General features: G+C 42.2%; 1 protein-coding gene across 2 annotated transcripts in view; it reads right to left on the bottom strand.

Annotated features, from left to right (window-relative positions):
* Positions 1 to 21,718, bottom strand: part of MBOAT1 (membrane bound O-acyltransferase domain containing 1) — a 56,256-nt gene extending 34,538 nt beyond the window's left edge. The window contains exon 1 of one of the 2 annotated variants that reach the window (XM_065667229.1): positions 21,474 to 21,718. In XM_065667229.1, the coding sequence (XP_065523301.1) occupies positions 21,474 to 21,563 (90 nt within the window). In that variant the 5' untranslated portion in view covers positions 21,564 to 21,718. The remainder of the gene's footprint in view (positions 1 to 21,473) is intronic. The other variant, XM_065667228.1, reaches the window with a different exon arrangement.
* Between the last annotated feature and the right edge of the window lie 2,469 nt (positions 21,719 to 24,187).

The following is a 24,187-nucleotide window of genomic DNA, read 5'->3' as shown; positions in this document are numbered from 1 at the left end:
CCAGGTTCCTCTCCTCCACGACCATGTTTTCCTGACAGGCAGCACTGCTGCACTAGGGCTTTCAGGTTTAGGGGTTTTTTGTGTTTATCTACAGTAACATATACATACTACAAACAACATGATCAGTTTCAAAGATTCATCAGCAGAAAGACTGGGAGAAGGATACCAATGAACAAGAAAACCAAGTAAACACAAAAGTTACTGATAAAATCTTTCTGTCATCCATGACGTATTTGGTACCCCATTGGACAAGAACATTGGGAAATAGTGTTGGATAATACTTCTTTTACCTGTCCACCTATAAACCTGCACTCAGAATCTGAACGCACCAAGATGACTTCCTATTTCCATGGGGTTCAGTCTGAAGAGCAAACTTATCCGAGCAGAGCTCACTGCAAGATCTAGCATGCAGTTTACTACAAGATTAACTTTTAGAGGTGCTGAGTAACTGCAGATCACAGAATTACATTGGGGTTGGAAGGGACCTCTGGAGATCATCCATTCCAACCCCCTTGGCCAAGGCAGTACCACCAAAAGCAGGTTACACAGGAATGTGTCCAGGCAGGTTTTGAATGTTCCAGAGAGGGAGACTCCACAACCCCTCCGGGCAGCCCATTCTAGTGCTCTGCCACCCTCAGTGTAAAGTTGTTCTTTCGCATGTTGAGGTGAAACTTCTCGTGTTTTAGTTTATGGCCGTTGTTCCTTGTCCTGTTGCTGAGCACTGCTGAAAGGAGTCTGGCACCATCCTCCTAGCACCCGTCTTTGAGATATTTATATGCATTAATAAGGTCCTCTCTCAGTCTTCTGTTCTCTAGACTAAACAGCCCAGCAACCTCTTCTCATAAGAAAGATGCTCCAGACCGCTGATCATCTTTGTGGCCCTCCACTGGATCCTTTCCAGTAGCTCCTTGTTTTTCTTGTACTGATGAGTGCAGAACTGGACACAATACTCCAGCTGTGGCCTCACCAGTGTCAAGTACAGGGGGAGGATCATTCCTGCTGACTTTACCTGAGCCAAGCTGAAATCTTAGATAAAAAGGCCAAATGTTTTCTTAACTATAACCCGTCACAAAGGCGGGGAGGAAGTTGGTTGTTTCTTGGGTGTGAGGAATATAGCACAAATGTCCAGTAGAACTGGGGTGCTCCTTTCTCTATGCTAGGAAAAATTCATTCTGCCTGGCAGGCTGAACTCCATATTTAAAACTGAGCACCAGTTCTGGTAGCAGACCAGATCTGGTCTGTTCTCCACAGAGCAATCAAGGGATATGGTAGTTTTGCGTATGACTACTGCCTTTTATTTAGTTATTTACATGTAACTTTTTAAACACACTCAGCATTCACATATGTACAAAGACTGACAGTTCATCTGATAGTGACTTTACTGCATTCCATTTAGCATGGAGTTTATTTTATTTAACATGTATTACTCTTATTCTCTACCCTAAGTATTTAAGGTACATAAGTAAACAGATCCCTGAGATTTCAAGTAATGCTGTACTGCATAACAAGTGAAGTAAGTCACACTTTTCTCCCTTTCCCTTCCCAAAGAGAAAAGGCTTCATATTATTCCCTTTTGGTTATTTCCACTGTTGTTAAAAAGATTTTGTAAACAGTAAATTGAGGGCTTCTGAACATTGATAGATTGTGTCCACAGAAAAACAATATGGAAATAGAAAAGAAATTATGAGAACTAACCCTTCTCCTTGCAACTCACCCTTACAAACTATTAAACCCCCTGTTATTAGCATTTATTCAGTGTTGCCACCAAATTTTTGTACATGTGGTTTCAACTTTGCCAGCAGAAAAGAAACACTTCAGCCTTTTATCATAATTTTCTTCTATGCTCTATAAAGCAAGATGTAATAGAAGTAGGAATAGGAGCATATGATATATTGCCAAAACAAGATATTATCTTCCTTTTATTTTCCATGATTAAACATTGGAAGGCAGAAAGGCAGTCTCATCACAGTATCCTGGAACATCATCTGGAAGACTTGTATCTGAGTCACAGCCAGCTGAAGACAGACTTGCAATGCAGGAACAAGATATCTGCACTTTTGGAGACAGAAAATTTGGAACAGCTCCAGCCAACTGGGTTGATCATTATCGTTGTCTGGTTAAGAAGTTCTTTAATATCTAATAGTCTTGATTTTAAAAGACCAGATGTGTCCAGAGCATGTAAACACCAGGTATGAACAATGAGAAAAAAAACCAAAACATAGTTCGTCCCTTTATCCATTCAAATTCTATAGTAGCAATCTCTCAAAGTGACATTTAGACTGCAAATCTGAGTTTTATACCAAGCTAGCAATCAGGTCAAACCAACCAAGCAAGCACCTATGATGTTGACACTAGAACAATCAAACAACAATTTCAAGGTCCCCCTATGTTAAAGTATCAATCTCCCCCTTATGTTAAAATGAAAGGCCTCAAAGTACGTAAACGGTTAGTTCCATCTATTTCAAGCCTTTGTGTCTTTTCCCATTTGTAATGGGGTGAAACCAACTTGGCAAATGTTGGACTGGTACTGCAGGAAGGGGAAACTCTAACTCCTAGGGACCTGGAGCCACTTTTTCAGTCATCTCCATCAACAGGCAGGGCATATTAAATGGAAAAGTCATCTCTTCAACCTCCTAACCATTCTCAGAGGAAAACTGTAAGACTTTCTGCTCTACCTTTTATTAGGTCTCATTAACCACCTGCAGGTGGGCATTGTCAAGGGCAAAAGCCAGTTGGCAAGTCACAAAAGTCCCAAATGCCTGGCATTAAATACCTGTGTCTTGAAATCTCAGCATTTAAAGGACATGGAGACACAGCACATTTCCAAAAGAGACTGGCAAATACATTGTTTGGTACACCAAAAAGTGACTGAAAGAAAACCCCACGAAACTCTTACAAGGAGAAACTGGAAAGTGATTTTCCTTGTTAAAAATTCGTGAGATGGGGAACAGAAACTAGAGGAGTCAAAGCCTGGCTTTATACCTTTCCACCAAGCCATCACAAATAGCCTTGGTCACTGCTTACCATAGCTCAGGGTAAGCTGCTAATCACCCACTTCAGGAAGCTTCAATTCCCCCAAGGCATGCATCTTCAAATATTCCTATTATAAAAAGTGGTAACAGACATTTGAAGGTAACTAGATCATACTCTAGGAAGAAATAAGTAAGTTTAAGCACATTATTAAATAACAGACATATGTCTGTTATTTTAGTGCTTTTAACATTTTCCTTGTAGTTTAGTATCAGGAAGAAAATTCCTCCATTCTATCTTGACCACAAAAATACTTTGCTTTTCCTTTACTACTTTATTCTTCCCTTACACTAGCAGAAAAACTGATCTCATTTTCCAAAAATCTAGGAGGATATAAAACTGACCACACAGTTCTCTCCAAACTCCAAATGGCAATTAAGTCCATTACCAAACTGGACAGCCCTCTGCAAGCAAAATTCCTGTTAATGCTATAATTCACTCACTATGAAAATCACTATAAGAAGTCACACTGCTAACTTGCCATTTGTTGGATGACAAGGTGCTGTCATGTGTCATGACAAGGTGCTGACAAATGTGTCCTCCACAGCACTCCAACTCTGGACACAAAAAAGGCATGCTGCACATTCACACATGTTCACAGAGGTAGCACAGTCAGGATGCCAGAATATTCCTAGCTAGCATGCAGGTCCGTGCTCACTTGGATGTGCAGCAGGTGATGTAAACTGTCCTCACATTATAGGTATCACAGAAGACAACTATACCAGGTCTTGTGCTTACCAGCTAAATGAGAGAATGAGGCATTAAATCTGCATTTCATCTGCTGAACAATATAAAGTGTATGAGCAGAGGCCTCCTATGGTGACTTACTATAAAGATGAAGTTGTACCCCATGGTTAAGATAGTCTGTATTTGCTGCTATATGCTAACAACCTACTGTGCATTAGATTAGAGGTTGCTACAAGGTTTTTATCTGGTAAATTAGAATGTCTCTTCTATTCACAAACTTAACATAGGTCGCCAAACAGCTGTTTTCGGTATTTGAAAAAGCATAAGTAACCATGTTAATAGAGACTACTAACAGCAACATCAATTTCTTCTCAAGTCAAACCACTGCCTGTGGAGTCCAGCAGTGCTTGGGTAGTATTTTGGAAAGGAGATGCCATAATAAAGCATTCCACTTAGCCAAATATCAGCCCCATCTTCCAGGATGATGTCTTTCTTCCAATGAATAAAACAAGAACTACAGAAGTGTGATAACTTGTTTTCTCCGTTTAAAGATTATTTTGCACATACAACAAAAGACACTCAGCAAACAAAGTGTTTAACTTCACTTTGCTGGAGAGATTACTACTTTGATGTTGAAAAACAGACCTGCCCTTATGACAGCGTTTAATAACATCCAAATTGTGATATTTTAAATGGGTGTGTTAAGAATGAGAGGTGGAATATTCTTTAATCAGATCATCTCAAAGATATCTGATACTTACTGAAATTTTTCAAAATATTTTGATCTTCCAGGCTGTTTTTATGAACCATAAGGACAAATATTCTCTGCAGAGATCACTTAGCTCTATGCAGGGAGGGCACAAACACCCCAAAATAGTAAAATGATATCACAGAAGCAGCATCAAATTTCCCGCTGCTAGAATTTTGACTTAGGCTTCCATGAAGGAAAAGGATTCATGTAACATCATCTGTGCAGCTCCCCTTATTGCCCACAATAGCATTGCTCTGCACAGAACTCAGTGCACCAAGAGCCAGCACAAACAGGCGTTTGTGAAAAAAAAATCAGAATTGACTGCCACTTGCAAGATGCTGGATTTTCTGTCTAAAGCCAGGCACCGTGAATTGCAAACAGCATGGACCAGAGGAGACAAATTAATTTACACTGGGGAAATACTGATGCAGCTACTGAAAAGTCACATCTCCGATACTATACTGAAACAACTCATTTCTCTGACTTTTTGTTGGTAGACATCCTGTAGAAGACTCTGTGGGGGGGCAGAAGCAAAGGTTTGAAAATAGAATTTCTCCCAGGGGAGGAAAGAGAGAGAGAGAATATGATGCATGACTAACTAAAGATTATTGTTTCTCTTGAAAAGCAGCACTAAATTCTCATAGTCCTGGCTGTTTTGTTGCTGTCGCATATGGAATATGGAGTTGTTAAAGCAGAATATGCCAAATTGACAGTATTTTGGCCTGTTGTGCTGTTTTCCTGGGTAAATTCTGCTGTTTCCCTACTTACGGGTCAAATATCCTTCCATGATTTAGACTATAAACTTGAAACAGATGTTCTTTCTGGATTACCTCTACGAAGCCACTAGCACAATAATCACTACCAGGACATACAAACACAGCTATAGAACAGATTAAACCCTGAGTCATCAGAAATTTTAAAGGAAAAACATTTAAGTCAAAAGTAAGCTTGAGAAGTCAAATCTACATCATAATGCTGTCACAGCCCTGTATATTTACCTTTGATGGCTGATACATTTAACGTGTGGACATGACTCAAAGACAGCTTTAGCTTGCTGTCAGCAGCTCACACACTGAGCTGTAATGATCCTGTATGTTGGACAGAACTCTAAGTAGTGATCGCTTATGTACAGCAGTTCTGCCACTACTCAGTGATTACTGTTCTCTCCCTGAGTAACACCAAAATATAGCATGATGAAATTTTGTTGTACCTGAGATATCCAGCAACAATTCCTATCCGTACCTGCGATAGCCAGCACCACTTTCTACTTGTAATAGGAGCATCAATACAATTAAACCAGTTGGAGCACTTTTTAAAACCAGAATGACTTTAGGTTGTTAGGAGAGCTGCCTCATTTCTTCAGACTACTCAGCAGTGAGGTAGAACACTAATTACAGTACCTTTAACCCCAAAAGAGTTCTTTTAAAAGAATAGTTTGACATACCTCTGGGCAAGGATAGTATCACACTGTATAATATTGCAGACATGTCTAAAAGCAGAACTATAGCCAGCAGGTCAGAGCATGAAGGATATTTGAATGAAAAAAGGAAAAAGAGGAGGTAAATGTCATTATCTAAAAGGGAATTCTGACAGGGGGAGAAAACCCAAATGAACAAAAAACCCACCACCAAAATCAAAAACACCACGCCAAGACTACCAGCCTTGATTTTCCAAATGCTTTCACAGGAAGTAGGAAGTCACCGAGATCTTGAAATTCTCATAGGAAATATGACATCTTGTACCGCCTACCCTACTTTGTTATGCATAGATTCATACTGATGTAGCGGGAACAGCCTGACCTTATCCCATTACTCTATCACTCAAGCTCTTTTCACAGGGTCCATTTGGAAGACCTGCTTTAAGTATATGCAAAGTTAGGAGACAGCTGCTGAGGTGAAAATGAACAGAAACAAGAAAACAACAACTGAAGGGAGTAAAATTGTTATGGTTTAAGCCCAGCCGTAAATCAGGCCATGCAGTCTCTCTCTCACTTCCCTATTTCCTCCCCCCCAGCTCCATGAAGGATAGGGAGGAGAATCAAAAGAATGTAACTCCCACAGGCTGAGATAAGACCAGTCCAGTAACTAAGGTATAACACAAACTACTACTGCTACCTCCAATAATAATAATGATGATAAGGGAAATAACAAGGGAAGAGAATACAACCGCTCACCACCCACTGACTGATACCCAGCCCAACCGAGCAGTGATCTAGCCCTTCCAGGTAGCTGCCCCCAGTCCTACATCCTGGGCATGACGAGCTGTGGTATGGAATACCTCTTTGGTCAGTTTGGATTAGGTGTCCTGTCTCTGCTTCCTGCCGGCTTCCCCTCCAACCTTGGCAGAGCATGAGACTCACAAAGTCCTTGGCCAGACTAAACATTACTGAGCAACAATTAAAATCATCGGTGTTATCAGCGCTGCTCCCAGGCCGGCAGTCAAAAACATAGTGCTGCACCAGCTACTAAGCAGGAGAAAAATGACTGCTCCTGCTGAACCCAGGGCAAAAATACAGCAAAGCAGAGACCTGAGTGTTTGCAAAGCCTCCTCTGAAAGTCCCTTGAGCTCTAGGAACCTCCTGTGGTGGGAACATCACAGCACTGCTTCCACCCTTTCTCTGCCACCTATAGGGCTCTGGCAACTAAATGAGCTTGGACCCTTAGTTTTCATGATCATTAGTTAAATACACCAGTTGCCCATCTTTTTCTCAGAAATGAATTCTTGAATAATAGATATTGTTCCCGACTGGTCTTTTCAGACCTGATGATTACCTCCAAACCACAAACAACTATTTTCACACAGCCCCAGCCTCTCAGGAGCCTGCCTAGCCCCTGCTCTACATCATCATCACCCTCATCTACCACAGATGGAGTTTTTTTCTTGCAACAAAGAAAGAAACAGGACTGAGATAGGTATCATCAGACATGATCCAGCTCAACTTCATCAGCCCCAGGCTCTAACAGCTCAGATTTTAGTCCGATTTCTTGCTTTCTAGTCTTTGATACATAAGTAGCAGCACTAAGAGTAGCATCAACGCAGATCTACATTTTCCCCCTGATTTAAAGGTTTAGTTTTGTAAAACTTAAAATACAAGCACAGCAAGTCAAGCACCTTTTCACTTTGTCTATGTAACCAACAGAACTACATAGCTGACTTATTCAAAATGCAAAGAAGGAAGATAATACAGACATATGTGTGCATACCCAGTTACCCTATTGGCACATATTTTAGTGGCTTCAATGTAAATTATGTTCTCCAAATACCAATAGGAGTTGCATGAACGTAGGAATGGCAGAATCCTTATAGCAATGTTTCTAAAGTCCCAGTTCACAAACATGCTTAAATTTCAGGCCTTGCACCTGCACATATTCACCAACTTAAGAATAAAACGGGAGGCTTAAAGTGCAATCCTTCACTAGAATGGGAACTGGCACTCTAAAATAACTTGCCCCATTACTGCTGTTGCAATGTCTGTGCAATTCTATTTTCAGTTCCTTTTCTATAGAAAAATATGTCAGTGGTCTTTAAAAAAAAAAAGACACCAATACAAACAGAGCAGTTTTGTTCACATTATCCCAGTGATATCCCAGGAAGTGCACACAACAGAAAGAAACAAACATTAGTAAGGCAAAGAAGTACCAACTTCTCAAGAAATTCTAAACCAAAACGAAGTTGGGCTTCTTTTCACCCACTGTAGACATTGTCAGCAGTATGTTAAATTTAGGCACATTATCTTTGGAATTAAGTGGCTTGATCAAAGACTGGACCTTTCAGACATAGCAATGTTATTATATAAGAATTTAATAGGACCTTACATCAAAAATCTGGAACATCCTATACTTAAACAATCATGCTCATACCAACTTTAAAAAAAGGCACTGTAAAACTTAACGTATTAGGACATACTTTAAAAATTTATGCAAGGACTTCGATAGAGAAAGGGGTAGAATTTATCTGTCCAAACACTGATGTCGATACCTGAGCTAGTCCATCTAAATCCCTCTTATTGTCAATGGCGAAGGCAATTCTAGGTCGCAATTCACCTAATCCTAAAACACGAGTCTAAAACAGGTACTTCTACTATAAAAGTGATCTAGATGAGTAAGTTTAGATGTAGAAATACACAATGCAGACTTCCAAAGGCAAATGGTAGCCATATTACAGACATTAACTTAACAGATGCAAAAAGAAATCTCTGGACTGCAAAACTGGACTTCCATTTAGTTGTAATAAATCAAATTTTCCAAAATGACCCACAGTCCCTGGTGCCTTATTTTTTGGTTTACCACTTAAGGACACCATGAAATGGTACAATATTCCGGAAACTGGTACTCTGCAGTAAACAAAGCCTACTTCAAGTGCCTGAAAAAGAGCCGGGGAAAAGGGGGAAGGAGGGGTGGAGTTCCAATCAGAAGGCACTTCTCAAGAAAAATAAAATATCTACTGCCAGGCATGCATGGGAGAGTGCAAGAGTAACAATGCTCCTACATGATGGGTGAAGTCAAAAGCACCCAGTTTCCTGATTCTGCAAGCAGGTGCTACAAACATCAGTTCTTCCTGTCCTATTCTTTGTCTAAGCAGTTTTGTATCTCTGAAACACCCAGCAACAGCACTTAAAGAAGGAAGGAGGGAGAACCTTTGTGAACAACAAAAAATGCTTTCAGTTGAGCTTAAAAACATCACTCCAGAGTACATCAAAATGGAGAGGTGAAGAGCTGTGTTCTTCTGCCCATGCTCCAACCTCTCAAAATAAGGGGCACAGATCTCAGGGTGCTACCATGCCCTTTGCAACACTGCAGAGCCACCAGATTTGGTAAAAGAGGTACAGAAAATATTCCCAGCTGCCTTTCAACATGGAACTCCCTTGCAGATAGTAAAGAATACACAAAGATTTTGGGAAGCCATCATTAAGGGACAGGGAAAATCTGCAGTAATCTGCTCAGGCTTTTTTAGTTTGTTGAGATCATCACAGTCAACTCAACATGTGCAGATGCCCAATTGGGAGTTTTTTCCTAAGAAGAAAAAATATGCACAGAATCACCTATTCTTAGTAGCAAACTTTATTCAGAGCCATTTATTTGACTGGGAAAATCAGTTTATATTTTGGCAATTATCTTAGCAAACATAACAGCCAGTAACTCACTTTCTTTGTTTCCATAAGCAATGAAAACTTTATATTCTGCAGTCGCTTGCAGAGTCCCCCATTTACACCATGGCCTCCAATTGTGCTGGCAAGCAAATTTTCTAGATAGGCTAAGAAATAAAGAAAACAGCTATTTGCAAAGAGCTGTATGTGGGTTGTTTTGGTTTGGGGTTTCTGTTTGTTTGTTTTCAACTCAGGCACAATTATCTTTTTTATTCCTTTGCTGTAACAGTGACTGTGTAGAATTAGCAACCCTCAATAACTGCCAATTTCAGACACTCACTTTCTCAATCGTGAGATTTCAGGGTTGTAAAATACTGCTTTTCCCTATTTTTTCTACAGTTTCAAAGTAAAATGATTGCTCTGTGCTGTTCAAAAAAAGATGGGTTTATCCAGCCCTCATTCATGTGGGCTGCAGACTTATTTTTAATCCCTTCAGAACTGTGGCAGGAAGAGAAGCCACCAATAAAACGTGTGCAGTGACGATATCCTGTTATGGCTGGTTTTTCCTTCCTTATTTCTACTCAGAATCTGCAGCACGCTCACTTCATGCTCATTTATTTTGGATCTTGAACCATAGAAGAAGGCAAGCACATAATCCCAGCTGTTCAGTTTTGCCTGTGTTATAAGCATCTTACATCTACAGCAAATATCTCTGGAAGCTGAACTTTGGAGCATGTCTAATTTTAGGCATTCAACTTCAGACACTATTGAAAACAACTTGGAGATGACAAGCACTTGCGAACAGGCACAAGTCAAACACCTCAACCATCACTAAACTATCTGGAAATCACTAGTACCTTTCCTAAAAGGTCATGTTCTGAATTAATTCCAGGGGCTATCACCTCAAAAATAAAAAAAATAAAAAAATAAAAAAACCCAACCCTATTTTTCAAACTTAGCAACCAAGTCAAAATAAAAACTAACAGGAAAACATAGAGCATGAGCAAGTGTCAGTTGGTGAATAAAGACATGTAAAATGAACAATCAAAAAAGAAGATATACTTGGATTTTGCTATTAATTTGCACTGTACTATCCCTGAAGAAAAAAATATTTCATTTCCTTGCCTCATTACAGTCATGCTGCCTTCTTTACATATCCCCCACTAGTGTTCAATACTTTAATTTGCACACAGCACAGCAGAACTTTGGGTTGTAACACTGATATTTTCCAAAGATAACTGCCATATCAGAAGGACAAAAACCCACCCACGTCTGTTACTTAACCACAGTATTATATTTTCCTCCAGTATTCTTGCCATGCTATGAGTCAGCAATAGCAGAAACTTAACTTATTTCCTTTACAAAAGGCAGCAATCATTAGACAACAGGAATAAGTCTCATATTTCTTTCCCTTTTAACAGTTTGGAAAAAAAAAAGAAAGAAAAGAATGCTTTTACATTTTAGAATTATTACAGTGATATTCCTACTATGCAGTGACAGGCAACTTATTGTCCAAGAAACAAATTACAGCAATGAAATTCCATAAACTCCAAGTGAGCTCTTCTTAAAATACCCTACAAACTTGAACATAGCCGGGGAAAAGAAATTCAACAATCTTTTAAGTTACATAAATAATTATAACTTCTGTTTCAAACAAGCCCTTCACACATAAAGCTTAAAAAACACATGCTTTAAAAGAACTAGGACATTGCACGATCCACCCAGCTGGCTTGCAAAATTTATTTCCATCTCTCTATCTCAAGGTTTTATACCACTAACATCTGGCTATCTCAGAAGCACTTTGAGAAAGCATTTCAGGTTTGATTTTCAGCAAACTTAAGGTATCTCAAAACACACATGGATTTTTTCCCCACTGTTACTGTAGCACTAGAGTGCAGAGTGTGGTAGTATGTTAGCTTCCCTGATGCTGGAAGGTGCCCGAGCAATGATCAGCATGTACTTTACACGGGACTAGAGAAAGGAGACAAAGAAGGGGGTGACCAGCGATGTGGGTCTCCACTGAGTGCTCAAAGCCTCTCCAGTCACAACCCAGTACTCTTACCTGCCACCAAGTAAATGAGGCAGCTGACACCTGCCATTTAGGGTCTTCTAAAGTGATCTGTTACATTGCCCTTATTAGTGACTATGCTCAAATCCTGAAGTGTCAAAGAGAAAGGAAAAAGAAGAGGCAGATACAGAATCAGTTCTCCTAATTATCATTTAAACCCTAACTCAACTCTATTAAAAAAAAAAATAATCAACAACAACAAAAAAACACCAGGAAGCCTGAAATAGGCAAATGAGGTAATGGCACACAAAATGTGTGATTGATTATCTGTTAGATAACAGAGTACTGTCAGAACCCTATCAAAGGATGACGGCAGACTACACCTGCTGGTGTAGTTTCTTCAAAAAGAACATGCAGATCACAGTACCTCCGAACACAGGTTTAAAGATACGCAGCATGAACTGAAGAGAGGAAATGCTCAGCATATGGACAAAAAAAGGGCCCCAAAACCCAACAGTTAAAAATCAAAACAGACAAGGAAGAAGGTAACCAAGAAGTAAACACATTGCAGAGCATATAAGGGGCCAGTTACTTTCTGTATAAGCTAATAGTAGGCCAGTTGTAGCTTGGGCACAATTAAAGTGGGATGCTCGAGAAGCGACATCTCTTGGGCACTGGCTGATCTTTCCTACAGAAATCTGCTGCTTCCTGCTCTAACACCATGTAAAAAATAACCTCAAGTAATAAATCCAGGGTTGAGTCAAGCCCTGGGAGGGGATGACAACTAGCAGACCCACTCACCCATAATGGGAGCAGCAGCCATGCTTGGGACTGCCAGCAGCAACAGTAATGGCAGAGCTGCCGGAAACCAACGCCCGCAGAAGCGACAGGCCTTCAAAGCAGCCAGCAAAAGAACATGTACTTCCAAAAGCTTTCCCTTTTAAGCTATTAAGTATCTTACTCTAGGTATACATGTTCTTTCATATAAACATCCAAGTCCATGCTGGCTCTGGCAACATTCTTGGCCTTAGCAGCATCCTGTTGAAATGGGTTTCACAGTCCAGTTCTGGGCTGCATGAAAAAAAAAGACCTTCATTTTAATCACTACAGAATCTGCAGCCTTCCAACATTATAACAGTGTTCTCTTCACATGGAGAAACACTGGGAGGCAAAATGAAGGAAATCCTACATCTATTAGATCCATCTCACTTATGCTGCTCATGTATGCTTTCACTATGATGCCTCTTAATAGTCACACTTCTAAAGCACACAACCCAATTCTTAAACACTCAAAAGTGAAGCAAAGGAAGTCTACCCTGGACTTTCTTCTCTTGTACATTGTGCACATTTTCATTCTGGTTTCATGGCAAAGAACAGCTACAGTCATCTTTTGATTGACAAGAGCAACTACAACAGGACAGAAACATAGTTATATCACCTATTTCCCTCTGCCTCGGACCATTCCTTGCTCTAATCCTCACTTTAGTTACCAGTTACCATCAGCAGAACAACTCTAAAACTTTGTGTTTCCAAACTGCTGAGCCCATTTTCCTCCCTGCAATGTTACATTTGCAACTGGGAACTCAAGCCTTAGCAGATAAGTAGCCATAAAGGTAATAAAAAGTTACGTTCTCCAAATCAAAAAAATCCAAACCAATGTTTTCTCTCTCAAGAGGCTATCCTGTTTCACAATGTACCACAGCAGTATGCCTACACTTTCAACATACTTGTATAAAGTACGAAAAACCCACCCATACACTGAGTGCAATGTTTTTGTTGCTGTAGCAACTACAGACCACAGTTTTTTGCCTCAAGAGAATTAGCATGAACACAAACATACACACAAAAGCATAAACAGCTGTGGGTGCTAACGGTGCCTACAACTCACTGTGGATGTGTAATGCTGCCATCAAAAACTGGATTTAATTCAAAACGTAAGTCTTTTGGCTTCCCATTCGCTGTCTACAATTTGTCTCCATTTGTCTACACTTGCTTTTCACCTTCAGCACAGCATAGCTGGCAAAACACCCTGCAAAACTCTGCCACATAAGAAGTTTAAATGTAAAACAGCTTAAACTCTGCTTGTGAATGACCAAAGGAGTTCTAAAACCTCTCTCTCAAATAGATAAATCACTTATCTATCAGCTGGAATTTGCTGGTAAAAGTGCTTACAGCAAAACGTAGGAGTCAGTGATTTGAACTCGCCCTCTGTGTGTGAGCACATGAGATAACTAAAGTCAATACTGCACTACTCCCCTCCTTTAACACTCCCTTCTGCTGGTAACAGGAGAAAACTTACTTTCACTAGTTTATAAGGTCATTTAAGCTGGGTGGAAGAGTCAATAATTAATTTTTTTTTTTTTACTCAGCAGTCCTTAAAAAAAAAAAGAAAGAAAGTTTAAAATAAAGCCGATAATGGAGCATGAAAACAAGCATGGAAGCTATTCAAGAAATGTCAGGAGCCAGGGAATTCTCAAATGTCTCGTATTTTGCCTTGTCATTTTGCCTTCCCCATTCCTGCCCTATCTGCATACCAGTTACCAGTGCCAAGCTGCACTTCAACAAGAAACCACAAATGAAGAAATTGCTCACGTCCAATTAGAGCTTTGTCACAAGATCAGGACCCATACAAGCAGCAAATGCTCACCCTGTGCACAGCAGTGAACAGCTGAAGTTTATTTCTTGGCCTGAAATTGTTTTTTAGTTTTTCAGCACTCTGCATGCAATCCAAAAGACTGATCTAAAGGAGTGTTTTGTCTTCTCCTTTCCCCACCTCCCCAGGCATCCCCACCTGATGCACTCACTGAACTTGGAGACTGTGGAACATAATCTCACACTGATCAATAATTCTTAAAGCTGCTGTTCCATAGGACTGACAGATTTTTATCTGGGATTTACCAGGCAGGCAGATAGACACACTCAGGTCTATCTGCCCTTTGCATAAGTCATCTAGGATGGTAACTCACATGCTTTCAGGCAACATCCAACTCTCTGTGCTGTGGAGTGTCACCTGAGGATACAGGCAAAATTCGCATTATCCAGGCACCTAACCACCCGGGAACACCAGGTAAATGTTCAGAGTCCTCAAATCCCTTGTGGAGAAAGCATTCAGAAAGAGGAAATCCAAGAATGAAGCATTGTTCTAATATTTAGTATTGTTTTGTCCAAGACCAGGTAGCATGCCAGCAGTCATGCTATATAGACTGATTGACTAGTTTTCTTAATAGTATTCCTAGTAACGTAATGACTACCATTTCCTGCCCCTCCCCTCCAAAAGAAAAAAACAACAAAAAAAGCCTAAAACGAAGCTGGTAAAGCTCTCTAGTTAATATTCTGAATTTTGGTTTAAAAAATAGTTTTATTCAGGTATTTTACTAAAACTTAGAGGAATGCCTGAGAACAAACTCTTTGGGAATTTGTAAACGCTTCAATTTATTTGATTCAAGAATGTGTTTACAGGGCTTTCTTTTTATTTTTTCTTTCTTTCACATAATTAAGCTTTTTTTTTTTTTAAGCCTGAAATTTTCTTATCCTGAGGGAAGCCCTAACCATGGTAGAAAAAGTATTTCCCACCCAAAATCCAGTTAAGGATGAAGCATCCTCTAAGTAGCACCCCCCCCCCCCCCAAAAAAAAAATTCTAAGAAAACATTTATGTCAGAAACTATTGCTTATGGTTTTGTTTTCGCTTTGGTGCTCACCTACAATTTTGCAAAAGCTGTTTAAAATGCCTTAAGCCAGGGAAAAAAGGACTGGTAAAAAGGAAAAAAGGACATTTCCAATCAAGACTGGAAGAAGGGAGAATGATCAAACCCCACCTCACCCTGGGGAAAGAGCACCCAAAGAATCTCTCCTGGGCCATTTTTCTCCACATACCGTTCTCCCCATTGGCAGAAGCAGGACAGGCTGACCCAGCCCATATAAAATAGGCTGGATTCTACATTGTCAGAAGTGACCAAACAAGCCTAACCAGTGCCATGCTCTGAAGAAATCACCAAATGAAGGTCAGAGATTTCCCCTACGCTTGTCTTTGCAAACCCTGTAGTGCAGCAGAAGTGGGTCTGAAGGGCAAAGCAGCTGAGGATGAGGACTCCTCTTTTCTATGATTCGTTGTCTGGAGGGTCTCACTACAGAGAAGCTGAGCTGTGGTGCTGCAGGCTACTCAGCAGCAGAAGTACTACAGGCTCTTGGGGGACATCCTTCAGCTTCACATTCTCAGAAAACAACACTGTGCAGATGCTCTGGGGCCACTTCACATACAAAGCATACAAAGTCAAGAGATTAACGCTCAAAGTGCACTCCTGATCCAAAGTTGTTAACATAAACACACCCGCTATTAGTAAAGGGCAGTAGGAATCTATGTTTGGGCTGTGCTTTCATGAGCAAGCCTGAATTTCCAGAAGCTCTCCATAAGTACCCTCACCAGACTCCCCGAGCATCCAAGAGCTGAGGATTGGTACCCACAAGGTTACCTGTAATTACAAGGTCACGTACAGAGGGGTTTTTTCACTCCAAAAAGAAACACGGCCCATTGACATCTGACTTTTTATTTGTTTTTGGACAAGTACAAAAGACTGGATTCACCTCCGCACTGATGACAAGCCAATACTGCAGCCTCCCCTGCCCGGCAATTACCAGCACCACTTGCAGTCTGGCAAGTCTTCCTCAGGAGCTGCCCATTCTCATGAACAGCAACAGGAGCCAAGAAGCAGCCAGGGCATTAAATACTGTGCCAAGCTGGCCAATGCATAGTAAATCCTAAGCATCAGGGGCTCCCCTGAAAGCACAGAGCCAGCTCTGTGCTCAGTGCCTAGACCCCTAGGCTGGAGCCCAAGAACCTTCGTCACTACTTCATATTGTCTCAAAATGGTTGCAGAGCACCACTAAATCAGTGCTGGTGAGATTAATGTGCAGAAAAGGTTTTGGGAAACTTTATGCAGCACTTCAATGTTTATTTTTCCAGATCTCATTTAACACAAATGAGAAAGAAAGTGCTTAAAAGGGGGAAAATTGCAAGTGGCCAATTCCAGTTGCACTTTTGTCCCTTGCCAAATAAAAAACTTAATAGAACAGACTTTGTTTTCAAGGCATGAAGGATGTGGAAATATTTACGCCCAGAATATTAACATATCAGCCATGAGGTTCAAGACCACAGTGCTGAACTGAGCAAGAACACATTGAAAAAGGCAGCATGTGTTCCCAACTCAGAGGAAAACTTGTATTATTGCAATTGTCAGTAATAGCTGACCTGAACAGAAGGAAATATTTTAGATACAGCCTTACTCCTTAGGAAGCACTATACCTCTGTCTCAGGACTCTGTCAAGAACATACAGAATCTGGGCCCTACACAAGCACATGCAACAAGTTATAGTGGATTTGCTCTAAATACACAGAAAAGCCATGCAGCCCACCAGCACTGTGAACAGCCCTGCTTGCAGGCACCTGTTTTAAGTAGAGAGCCAGTTAAACAAGGTCAGCAAGACTATGCCTCTGTTCTTTAAATCAAGTGCCATGTCCTTCACGGCATTAAGGCAAACAGATTTCTTTTAAGGAAAAGAATGTAACAAAATCTGAGCACTCAGAAGTCAGAAAATATAAAAAAATAAGTTGGTTTTGGCAACCCAAATAATAGCTTTCTATAAATGCATTTTAAGATATTGATTTCTCAAACAACTAAGTTACGCAGCTTTATTTTTTTTTTTTTTTTTTTGCAGTTGAGGTTGTTCAGGCAGGTAGGCTTTAAATCTGCTGCAATTCAAAATTAAAACATAGCATTTTCAACTGCGAAATGACTGGCATTAGGACATTAAGCCATAGCATAGTTCATACCAAACACAGACAGCTGTTGCTGTTGCCTTAGAGTAGCTTTTTTCAAGTAAAAATCAGATATTAGCCCCACTTATGTCTTGAATGAAATTCTATCTTTGGTTATCTTGCTTCAATCTACAACAGATAACCTCTTTTCCTCAGCATTAGATTTTCTAATGCTTCTATCGACAGCCATTAGAGGAACCTCAAAATTCCCAGCTTAGTGGGGCTCCTAGAAAGGTAATTTTTTATTTGGCTTTTCACTGCCCCCAAAAAATGATTTGTAAAGTCATGTAAAGAGGCTTGGAACTAACACATCTGCTGACTAACTAAACCAGAAAGCATAGAAGTAAAACAGAAGTCTGACAACAAGAGAGCTGAAAAATGTGAAATTTAAGAACACAAGTCCTGATTTGGGGAACAGAAGCCATGCTGATTTTTGTAAAATGAGATTTAAACCGATTCAACAGCATGTTTTTGGCAGAGAGCTATTCAAACTCAGGGAACGGTGGGAAGACATCACTAATACTTCAAGTATCTCAAGACTCGAAGGCATGCCGCACAGTCCCTCCCCAGAGTTAGTGCTTTATTTAAACTGCTGCCAAAACATAAACATGCAGACCAGCTCCAATGAAAGGATTAAAATGCAAAATAAGACATACAACCGGAAGCCAAAGCAGCAGAAATAAGAGTTTAAATGGTTATTTTTTATTCCCTTGGAGGAACATGGTGGGCCTCATCAATGAAAACACTGAAGTTAAAAGCTCTCCAGTAGAAACATGAGAAGATGCCCATGTATTTTTTTGAGAGAGAATCTCCTTAAACACAGCACATATTTTCCTGAAAATCAGCAGACTTGATACTGTCAGGCCCAGGTCAGGTCTATTGTATGGCAGTTGACCATCTAACATTTGAGCTGCTACCTCTAAGGCAATAGGTAACCTGGGTTATCATGGGTACTGCAAAAGAACCTTGAGAAGTGAAACTTTCAAATAGTATGGCTTAACCCTTTGAATGTGAATTACTTCTAGAGATGCCTAGAGCTTAGGTTGTCATGGTAAAACCACAAATGGATAAACAGTGCCATTAAACTTCCTTTTAATATACCTTTAAATAGCACATTTATTTCTTTGCTCTGTTTATGCACACATTCTTTGTTTACAGGGAGTACACTACTGAAGGTTTAATGTTTAAATTCCCATATCTCACTGATCTATGGTAGAGGACAATGTCCCAGAACTGGTGATTTAGAGCATATGTGACAAAAAAGTATATATACCTTGTCAAAAGTTACTGTATACTGGAGGGATGACATTCTAGAATCAGTGATTTAGGGTGTACATGATAAGGAAATCAAAAAACACAACCAACATTTTTTTCCCAATGCTGCTGGAGGTGTGTCATTGACCTAGCCAGATATTTTTAGAATGCAATTCAGCTAAACTTCAAAGTCTACTTTCCTGGGGTATGAGGATGAATTGAACACAGAGTCTTTTCATCCTTTTTCAAGCTCATTAATCTTGTTACTGAATATAGCACTTCTCAAAAAAATAGTATTTCAATGCTAAATTCAAAGATAAATCATACATTAAAGAGACATGAAAATATGCACTGGAATGACAGGATTATTTTAACATCTAAAGCAGAAAATATTGCTATATTCTCATGCAGTACACCATTTATTTAGTAAAATAAAAAGTGAACGATCTGCCAGGGACACAACACAAATAGGAATTGCACCCTCTTCTAATTCAGCGCTGGTTTTAAACCTAAATTGTGAATTTTTAAAATGACAAAAGCCACCAATGTGAAGCGCGAGATATTCATACTCATCCATGCTTCACATAAAGAACGAGACAATAGCTGGTTATTAGATGGCAAATCATCTTCCATGACCATCACCCTAGCTTTTCTGCCCCTGCTATGAAAGGGTAATGATTATGACTTTCATTTTTCAGACGTTTAGCTCAACTTGTTTTCCTCATCCTTCTCATAGACTGAAATCCCTCTCACGGCTCAGACCTCATGGGAAGCCATCTCTAGGAAGAAGAGACAAGTTCTCTCTGTGCTTACCATAGAAGGCACACACACACAGCTTTCACATACCACAGTGATCCAGAGGGTCTAAACTCCACCTGTGAGCCTTTGCCTCTCGCTCTCTGGGCACTTCTCTGCATTTCTGGAGGCTCAGGGCCAGCTGCAGGGAACTGCCAGCCACATGGACCAGAGGCCTGCTGCTATCCAACAGGCCAAGCACAAGGACACTGATGTACAGCGACAAACCAGAGATTACCTCCCCTGCCACAGTCTAGCCACTGAGTGGAAGGCACAGAGAACCTGCTGGCATTGAAATAAGGAACTCATTTAAAACCAGTCCCTGCTCCATGTGGGATTCATATTCAGCAAACTAGTCTTTCGTATGCAGAGCTCCATTCTGTGCAGAGGAGTGGGTGAACTTTTGCCCCTCAGCAAAAGCCCTGTCTCATTCAAACCAGCAAAGTAACCACCCACCTGGCAGAAGAGCCCTGTGGAAGTGTTTTTATTTTGTTTCCAAGGGCGTTAGCACTGCAGGTCAGGGTTGAAACTGCTGTCACTTGAGACAGCAGTGACACAACATTTGCCCACAGCAATATGGGCATTTCCCACTTCAGGGCAGCAGGAATCCCTGATGCTCAGTATGGTCCAAGCACATAGCAGTGGGGCAAGAAGAGTGGGGAAGACTTTTTAAACTGTTGCTAAAATACTCTCACAGGGAGAATTAAGCAGGAGTGGGTGGGGAAGGGGATTTCCAGGTGAGGAAAGCTGCATTTCAGCACAGTTGTGCTGCAGTTCTGCAACAAACCCTAGCAAGGGGGTCATGTCCTTCAAATCTTCATAGTTTGGTGACCCAGGCAGCCTAACACTGTACATACACCATGGCATCACAAACAAGCTGGAACAGAAAACATGTGCTATTCCTGGTTTGTTTAGTGTTCCTGTATTCAATCATGGCATGGAATGCCTCAAAAAAAGAAGCTATCACTAATCACATACCTTCTAAATTAACAGCTTAGAAATAATCATAGGCCTTTATTATTTGACTGGTTTAACATGGAGCAATAGATCTCTTTTCAGCGTCAAAACCTGTTTTCTGTTTTAAAAGAAACAACTGGCACAGTTAGCCATGGGGCTCAGTCTAGGAAATGATATATTTCTTACTCAACTTCAAAAACAAACAGTAGTAAAAACTGACACACAGCACCAGCCACTCTGCAAACAGAGCAAGGCAGTTAAATCTCAACCTTCTGTTGCCTTTTACCAGCACATCTCAGCTGCCCTTGTTTCTTACAGCACAGCTCAATCTCCCAGTAGCTCGTTGGAGACTTCTTCTGGTCAGCATGAACTTCCAGACCCAACTTCCTCGTTGCTGAAAGAATGCAGGAAAGCAGCAGGTGCATGCCAGCTAGAGAGACAATGAAAGGGAGGGAGCAACGTCTTCTGCCTGTGTGAGATCAGCTTAACAAGACTACGAACAACCTGACACCACCACAGCCAAAAATATATTGCCCTGTTAAGCGCTTCATGCAAACTTGCTTGCCCACCCGCTCGTGTGTTTTGCGTACCTCCATGCAGGCACTTTGCAATTTCACCGGGCACCTGCACTAGGCTGAGACTTCTGTGCCTCCTTCACAAGTCTGCAGCCTGAGACTGACGATGTCCTACCAGACCCCATACACTCACCGGGGCACCCCAGGGGCGGACAAGCATCGCGACTATTTAAACTCTTCAAACTTAGCCACAACTCGCTCAACGCCGTCCCTTAACAGCATCCAGCAGCGGCGACTTCTTGAAAGGGCACAGAAAGAGCAAAGCATTGCCGGGGAAAATAAAGAGCTCTCAGTGCAGCACCGAGCAGTCCGCCCGGCTCAGCTGCACTGCTTACCCTAGCCCGGACCCCGACCTTGCTCCGCTGATGAGCCGTTCGCCTCCGGAACGCGATCCTACCCCGGGGTCTTCCGCGGGGAACGGCGCCTCCGCACTGCCCCAGAGCTCTTTTGAGGATGAGGAGTGACAGCCGCGCACCTGGAGACCCCCGCCCCTCCGCGGCACGGCAAACAGCCTCACCTGGTCCAGCGGGATGCCCAGCAGCCCGCTCAGCGGGTGCAGCAAGGTGGAGCCAGTGGTGCGGTGCGGAGCGCCGGGCGGCTCGGCCATGCTGCATAGCCCCGCACCCGAACCGAACAGACCCGCCGCCTCCGCGCACACCTGCGCGCCCCTCCGCGCCCAGCTCCGCACCGCTCCGCGCAGCGCCCGCCGGCCGCCGCCCCGCCGAGCCACCCGCCGGGCAGCAGGGGGCGCTGGCCGAGGCGGGGCCGCCGGTAACTGCCGGGGCGGGGCTGGCGCTGGCGCTGGCGGGCCCCGCCTGGCTGCCATCGGGGATGCCCGGGGCATTTCCTGTCTGCTTCCATCGCCCCTGTGCGGAGGGGGAGCAGGGGGTGGGCGGCCGAGCCCGCGCCTCGGGGCTCCGCTATAACGGCGGTTTGCCCCTGCCGCATTCGGATTTGAAAGGTAACGGCTCAGTCCTGAGGGAGCCCGCATCCCCTCCCTGGTGCTGACAGGAGGTCAAAAACATCCCGGGTGTCCCCCGGGCACCGGGAGGAGAGAGGGAAGCGCGCCCGGGGCGAGCCGGCTCTCGGTGACAGCGGCGGGCCTGGCTCGAGTGAGCGCACCCGCTCTCTGCGGTACCGGCAGTACCGCGGGGGTCGGTTCCACCGGTACGCACCAACAGCCACAAGCAGAGCTGGCTTCCCTGAGCCGCCTCCGCCACAAGCATTTAACTTCCCCGGCACCTGAGCGGCCAAGGAGCCAGCTCGCAACTGTCCCGAGCAGAGGAGAGCTGGAGTTTCCCAACCAAAGCAGCTGTAAGAGGGGTTTAGTATATATGTTTTAACACAGAGGTGGGGTTTTTTCAGCCGTTGCTTTCAGATGTACTGATGCTTTTAGTGGACAGTTACCAAGCTTTCAGTCCACAGTTCACATTGCTGGAAACTCAGATGCATGTGATGTGGAGAAACAGCGACTTCTCTTTGATAGGGGAAGAAAAAGGAGTTCTAAGTGAACTGCTTATCTTGTAAGTTCAAAAGGTATTCTGCCAAGACCGTATCTCTGCAAAAGGAGTATTCTTACGCTTGCCCTGGACAATGCTGTGTTGTGTTATGTTGTGTTGCAAGGAGTGCTTGGGCAACGCTGCGAAAGCTTTCTGTTCAGCTTGTGCTGCTGACATGCTTGAAACCTGAAATGCCCCAAAGGGTCTTCGTGGGCTAGGTTTTGGGCTCTTTAATAGGCACATCATTGTCCCTTCTTTAAATAATTGTCAACTGTGGTAGCTGAAACTGTAGTGGCTAAAAAAGTTAGTGTGCTGTCTTTAAAGTGTCCTGCTTGTATTGTGCTAGAAACCCCAGGCAAAAACTGTTTGTGGGGAAGGAGTTAACAGCAACAACATTTTCTTAATAGTATTGTTTTAGTGTGCCAGTTTGAAAATACGTATGTATAAATATATATGTGTACATACATGCATGCACATACTCACTTTAAGTAGGGAAACTAAGCAGTTTGGAAGGACTGGGTAGCCATGCATATATTTTCCATTAGAAGTCCCTCTTTCCAGTTGTTTAAAATTTGCCAGCCTGAATCTATCTGCATGGAACTTTCCACGGGCTGTGTCTACCACAGGCAGGCTGCTTGCTGCGCTTGGGCTAAAACCACTGACCTGCTTTTGGGAACAGAATAAAAGTGATTTATTAAACACACACGATACAAATATTCTCAAAGTGTTTTCACTGTGGAAATCTAGTACCTCTGGGATGGTGACTTCAAGTTTAGATGTGGTAGTTGTCCTGGAATCGAGGAAATGCCTTTCATTGTCTTTGTGAAACTACTTAATAGTGACCAACTGCCAGAGTTCTGGGGAAAAAGCCACACATAACCCATGTGGAGGCTCGGGGGTCAGCGTATAACATCTCTGAAGACCGTAAGCATTTTTCGGCCCTTCACATTTCCTCCATATGACTGGACTCGCATCTATTTCTGCCACTACATGAGTGGAATATCACATGGCTCCAGGCACAGGAACTGAGAAAAGCATGCATGTGTCTCTATAGTCAGTACTTGGGTTTTGTACAGCAGTGGAAACAGCTGCTCTGGAAAACAGCTGGAAAGAGGAAAGGACAGATGGAGAAAGCCAGGAGCAAGAGCACAAGAAGAAGAAAGATGGCAGTTCTGAAGTGAGTTAGCACAAGAAGCTTGGTGAAGGGAACTAGAGCAAAGTTGGTTACAGGAACAAAAGCAAAGGGAGCTATGGTAAGGAGGACAGAATTGGTGGTGGAAGCATATCAGCAAGAACGAGGTGAGACAGAAGTTAGAGAAGAAAGGCAAGATAGTAGTATCAAGATGAAAACACTGGGCAGAGAGGCAGGAGAAGCTGAGTGGCAACAGGAGAGGAAAGAACACTGTAATTATTATGAGGAAGATTATCACTGTTGAAAACAATTCCTCAATTCCAGTGCTCCTTTTCTTGTTTAGCTAGTAGCTTTAACACACATAAGCAAAATACTGTCAGCTCTACAGCTTATAGACATGGAAGGCTGGTAAAATCCCAAAAGAAGAAGAAGAAGGTAGATTTCACCTCCATACCCAAGCTGTCAGCAAGAAAGCTTGGTATGATGGCTCCTCAACACAGTCTTTGTTGCACCTCCTTCTTTAGGAGCTTTACTACTTTGGTTACAGGGTAGTACAGATGTAGGGAGCCGGCAGTGCAGGGTGTTATGCAGAGTCTGTGC

The sequence above is a fragment of the Lathamus discolor genome, chromosome 2, assembly GCF_037157495.1.
Source record: "Lathamus discolor isolate bLatDis1 chromosome 2, bLatDis1.hap1, whole genome shotgun sequence".
Taxonomy (NCBI): Eukaryota; Metazoa; Chordata; class Aves; order Psittaciformes; family Psittacidae; genus Lathamus; species Lathamus discolor.
Note: the sequence above shows the minus strand (reverse complement) of the source record. Positions and strands in the feature narration are given on the sequence as shown.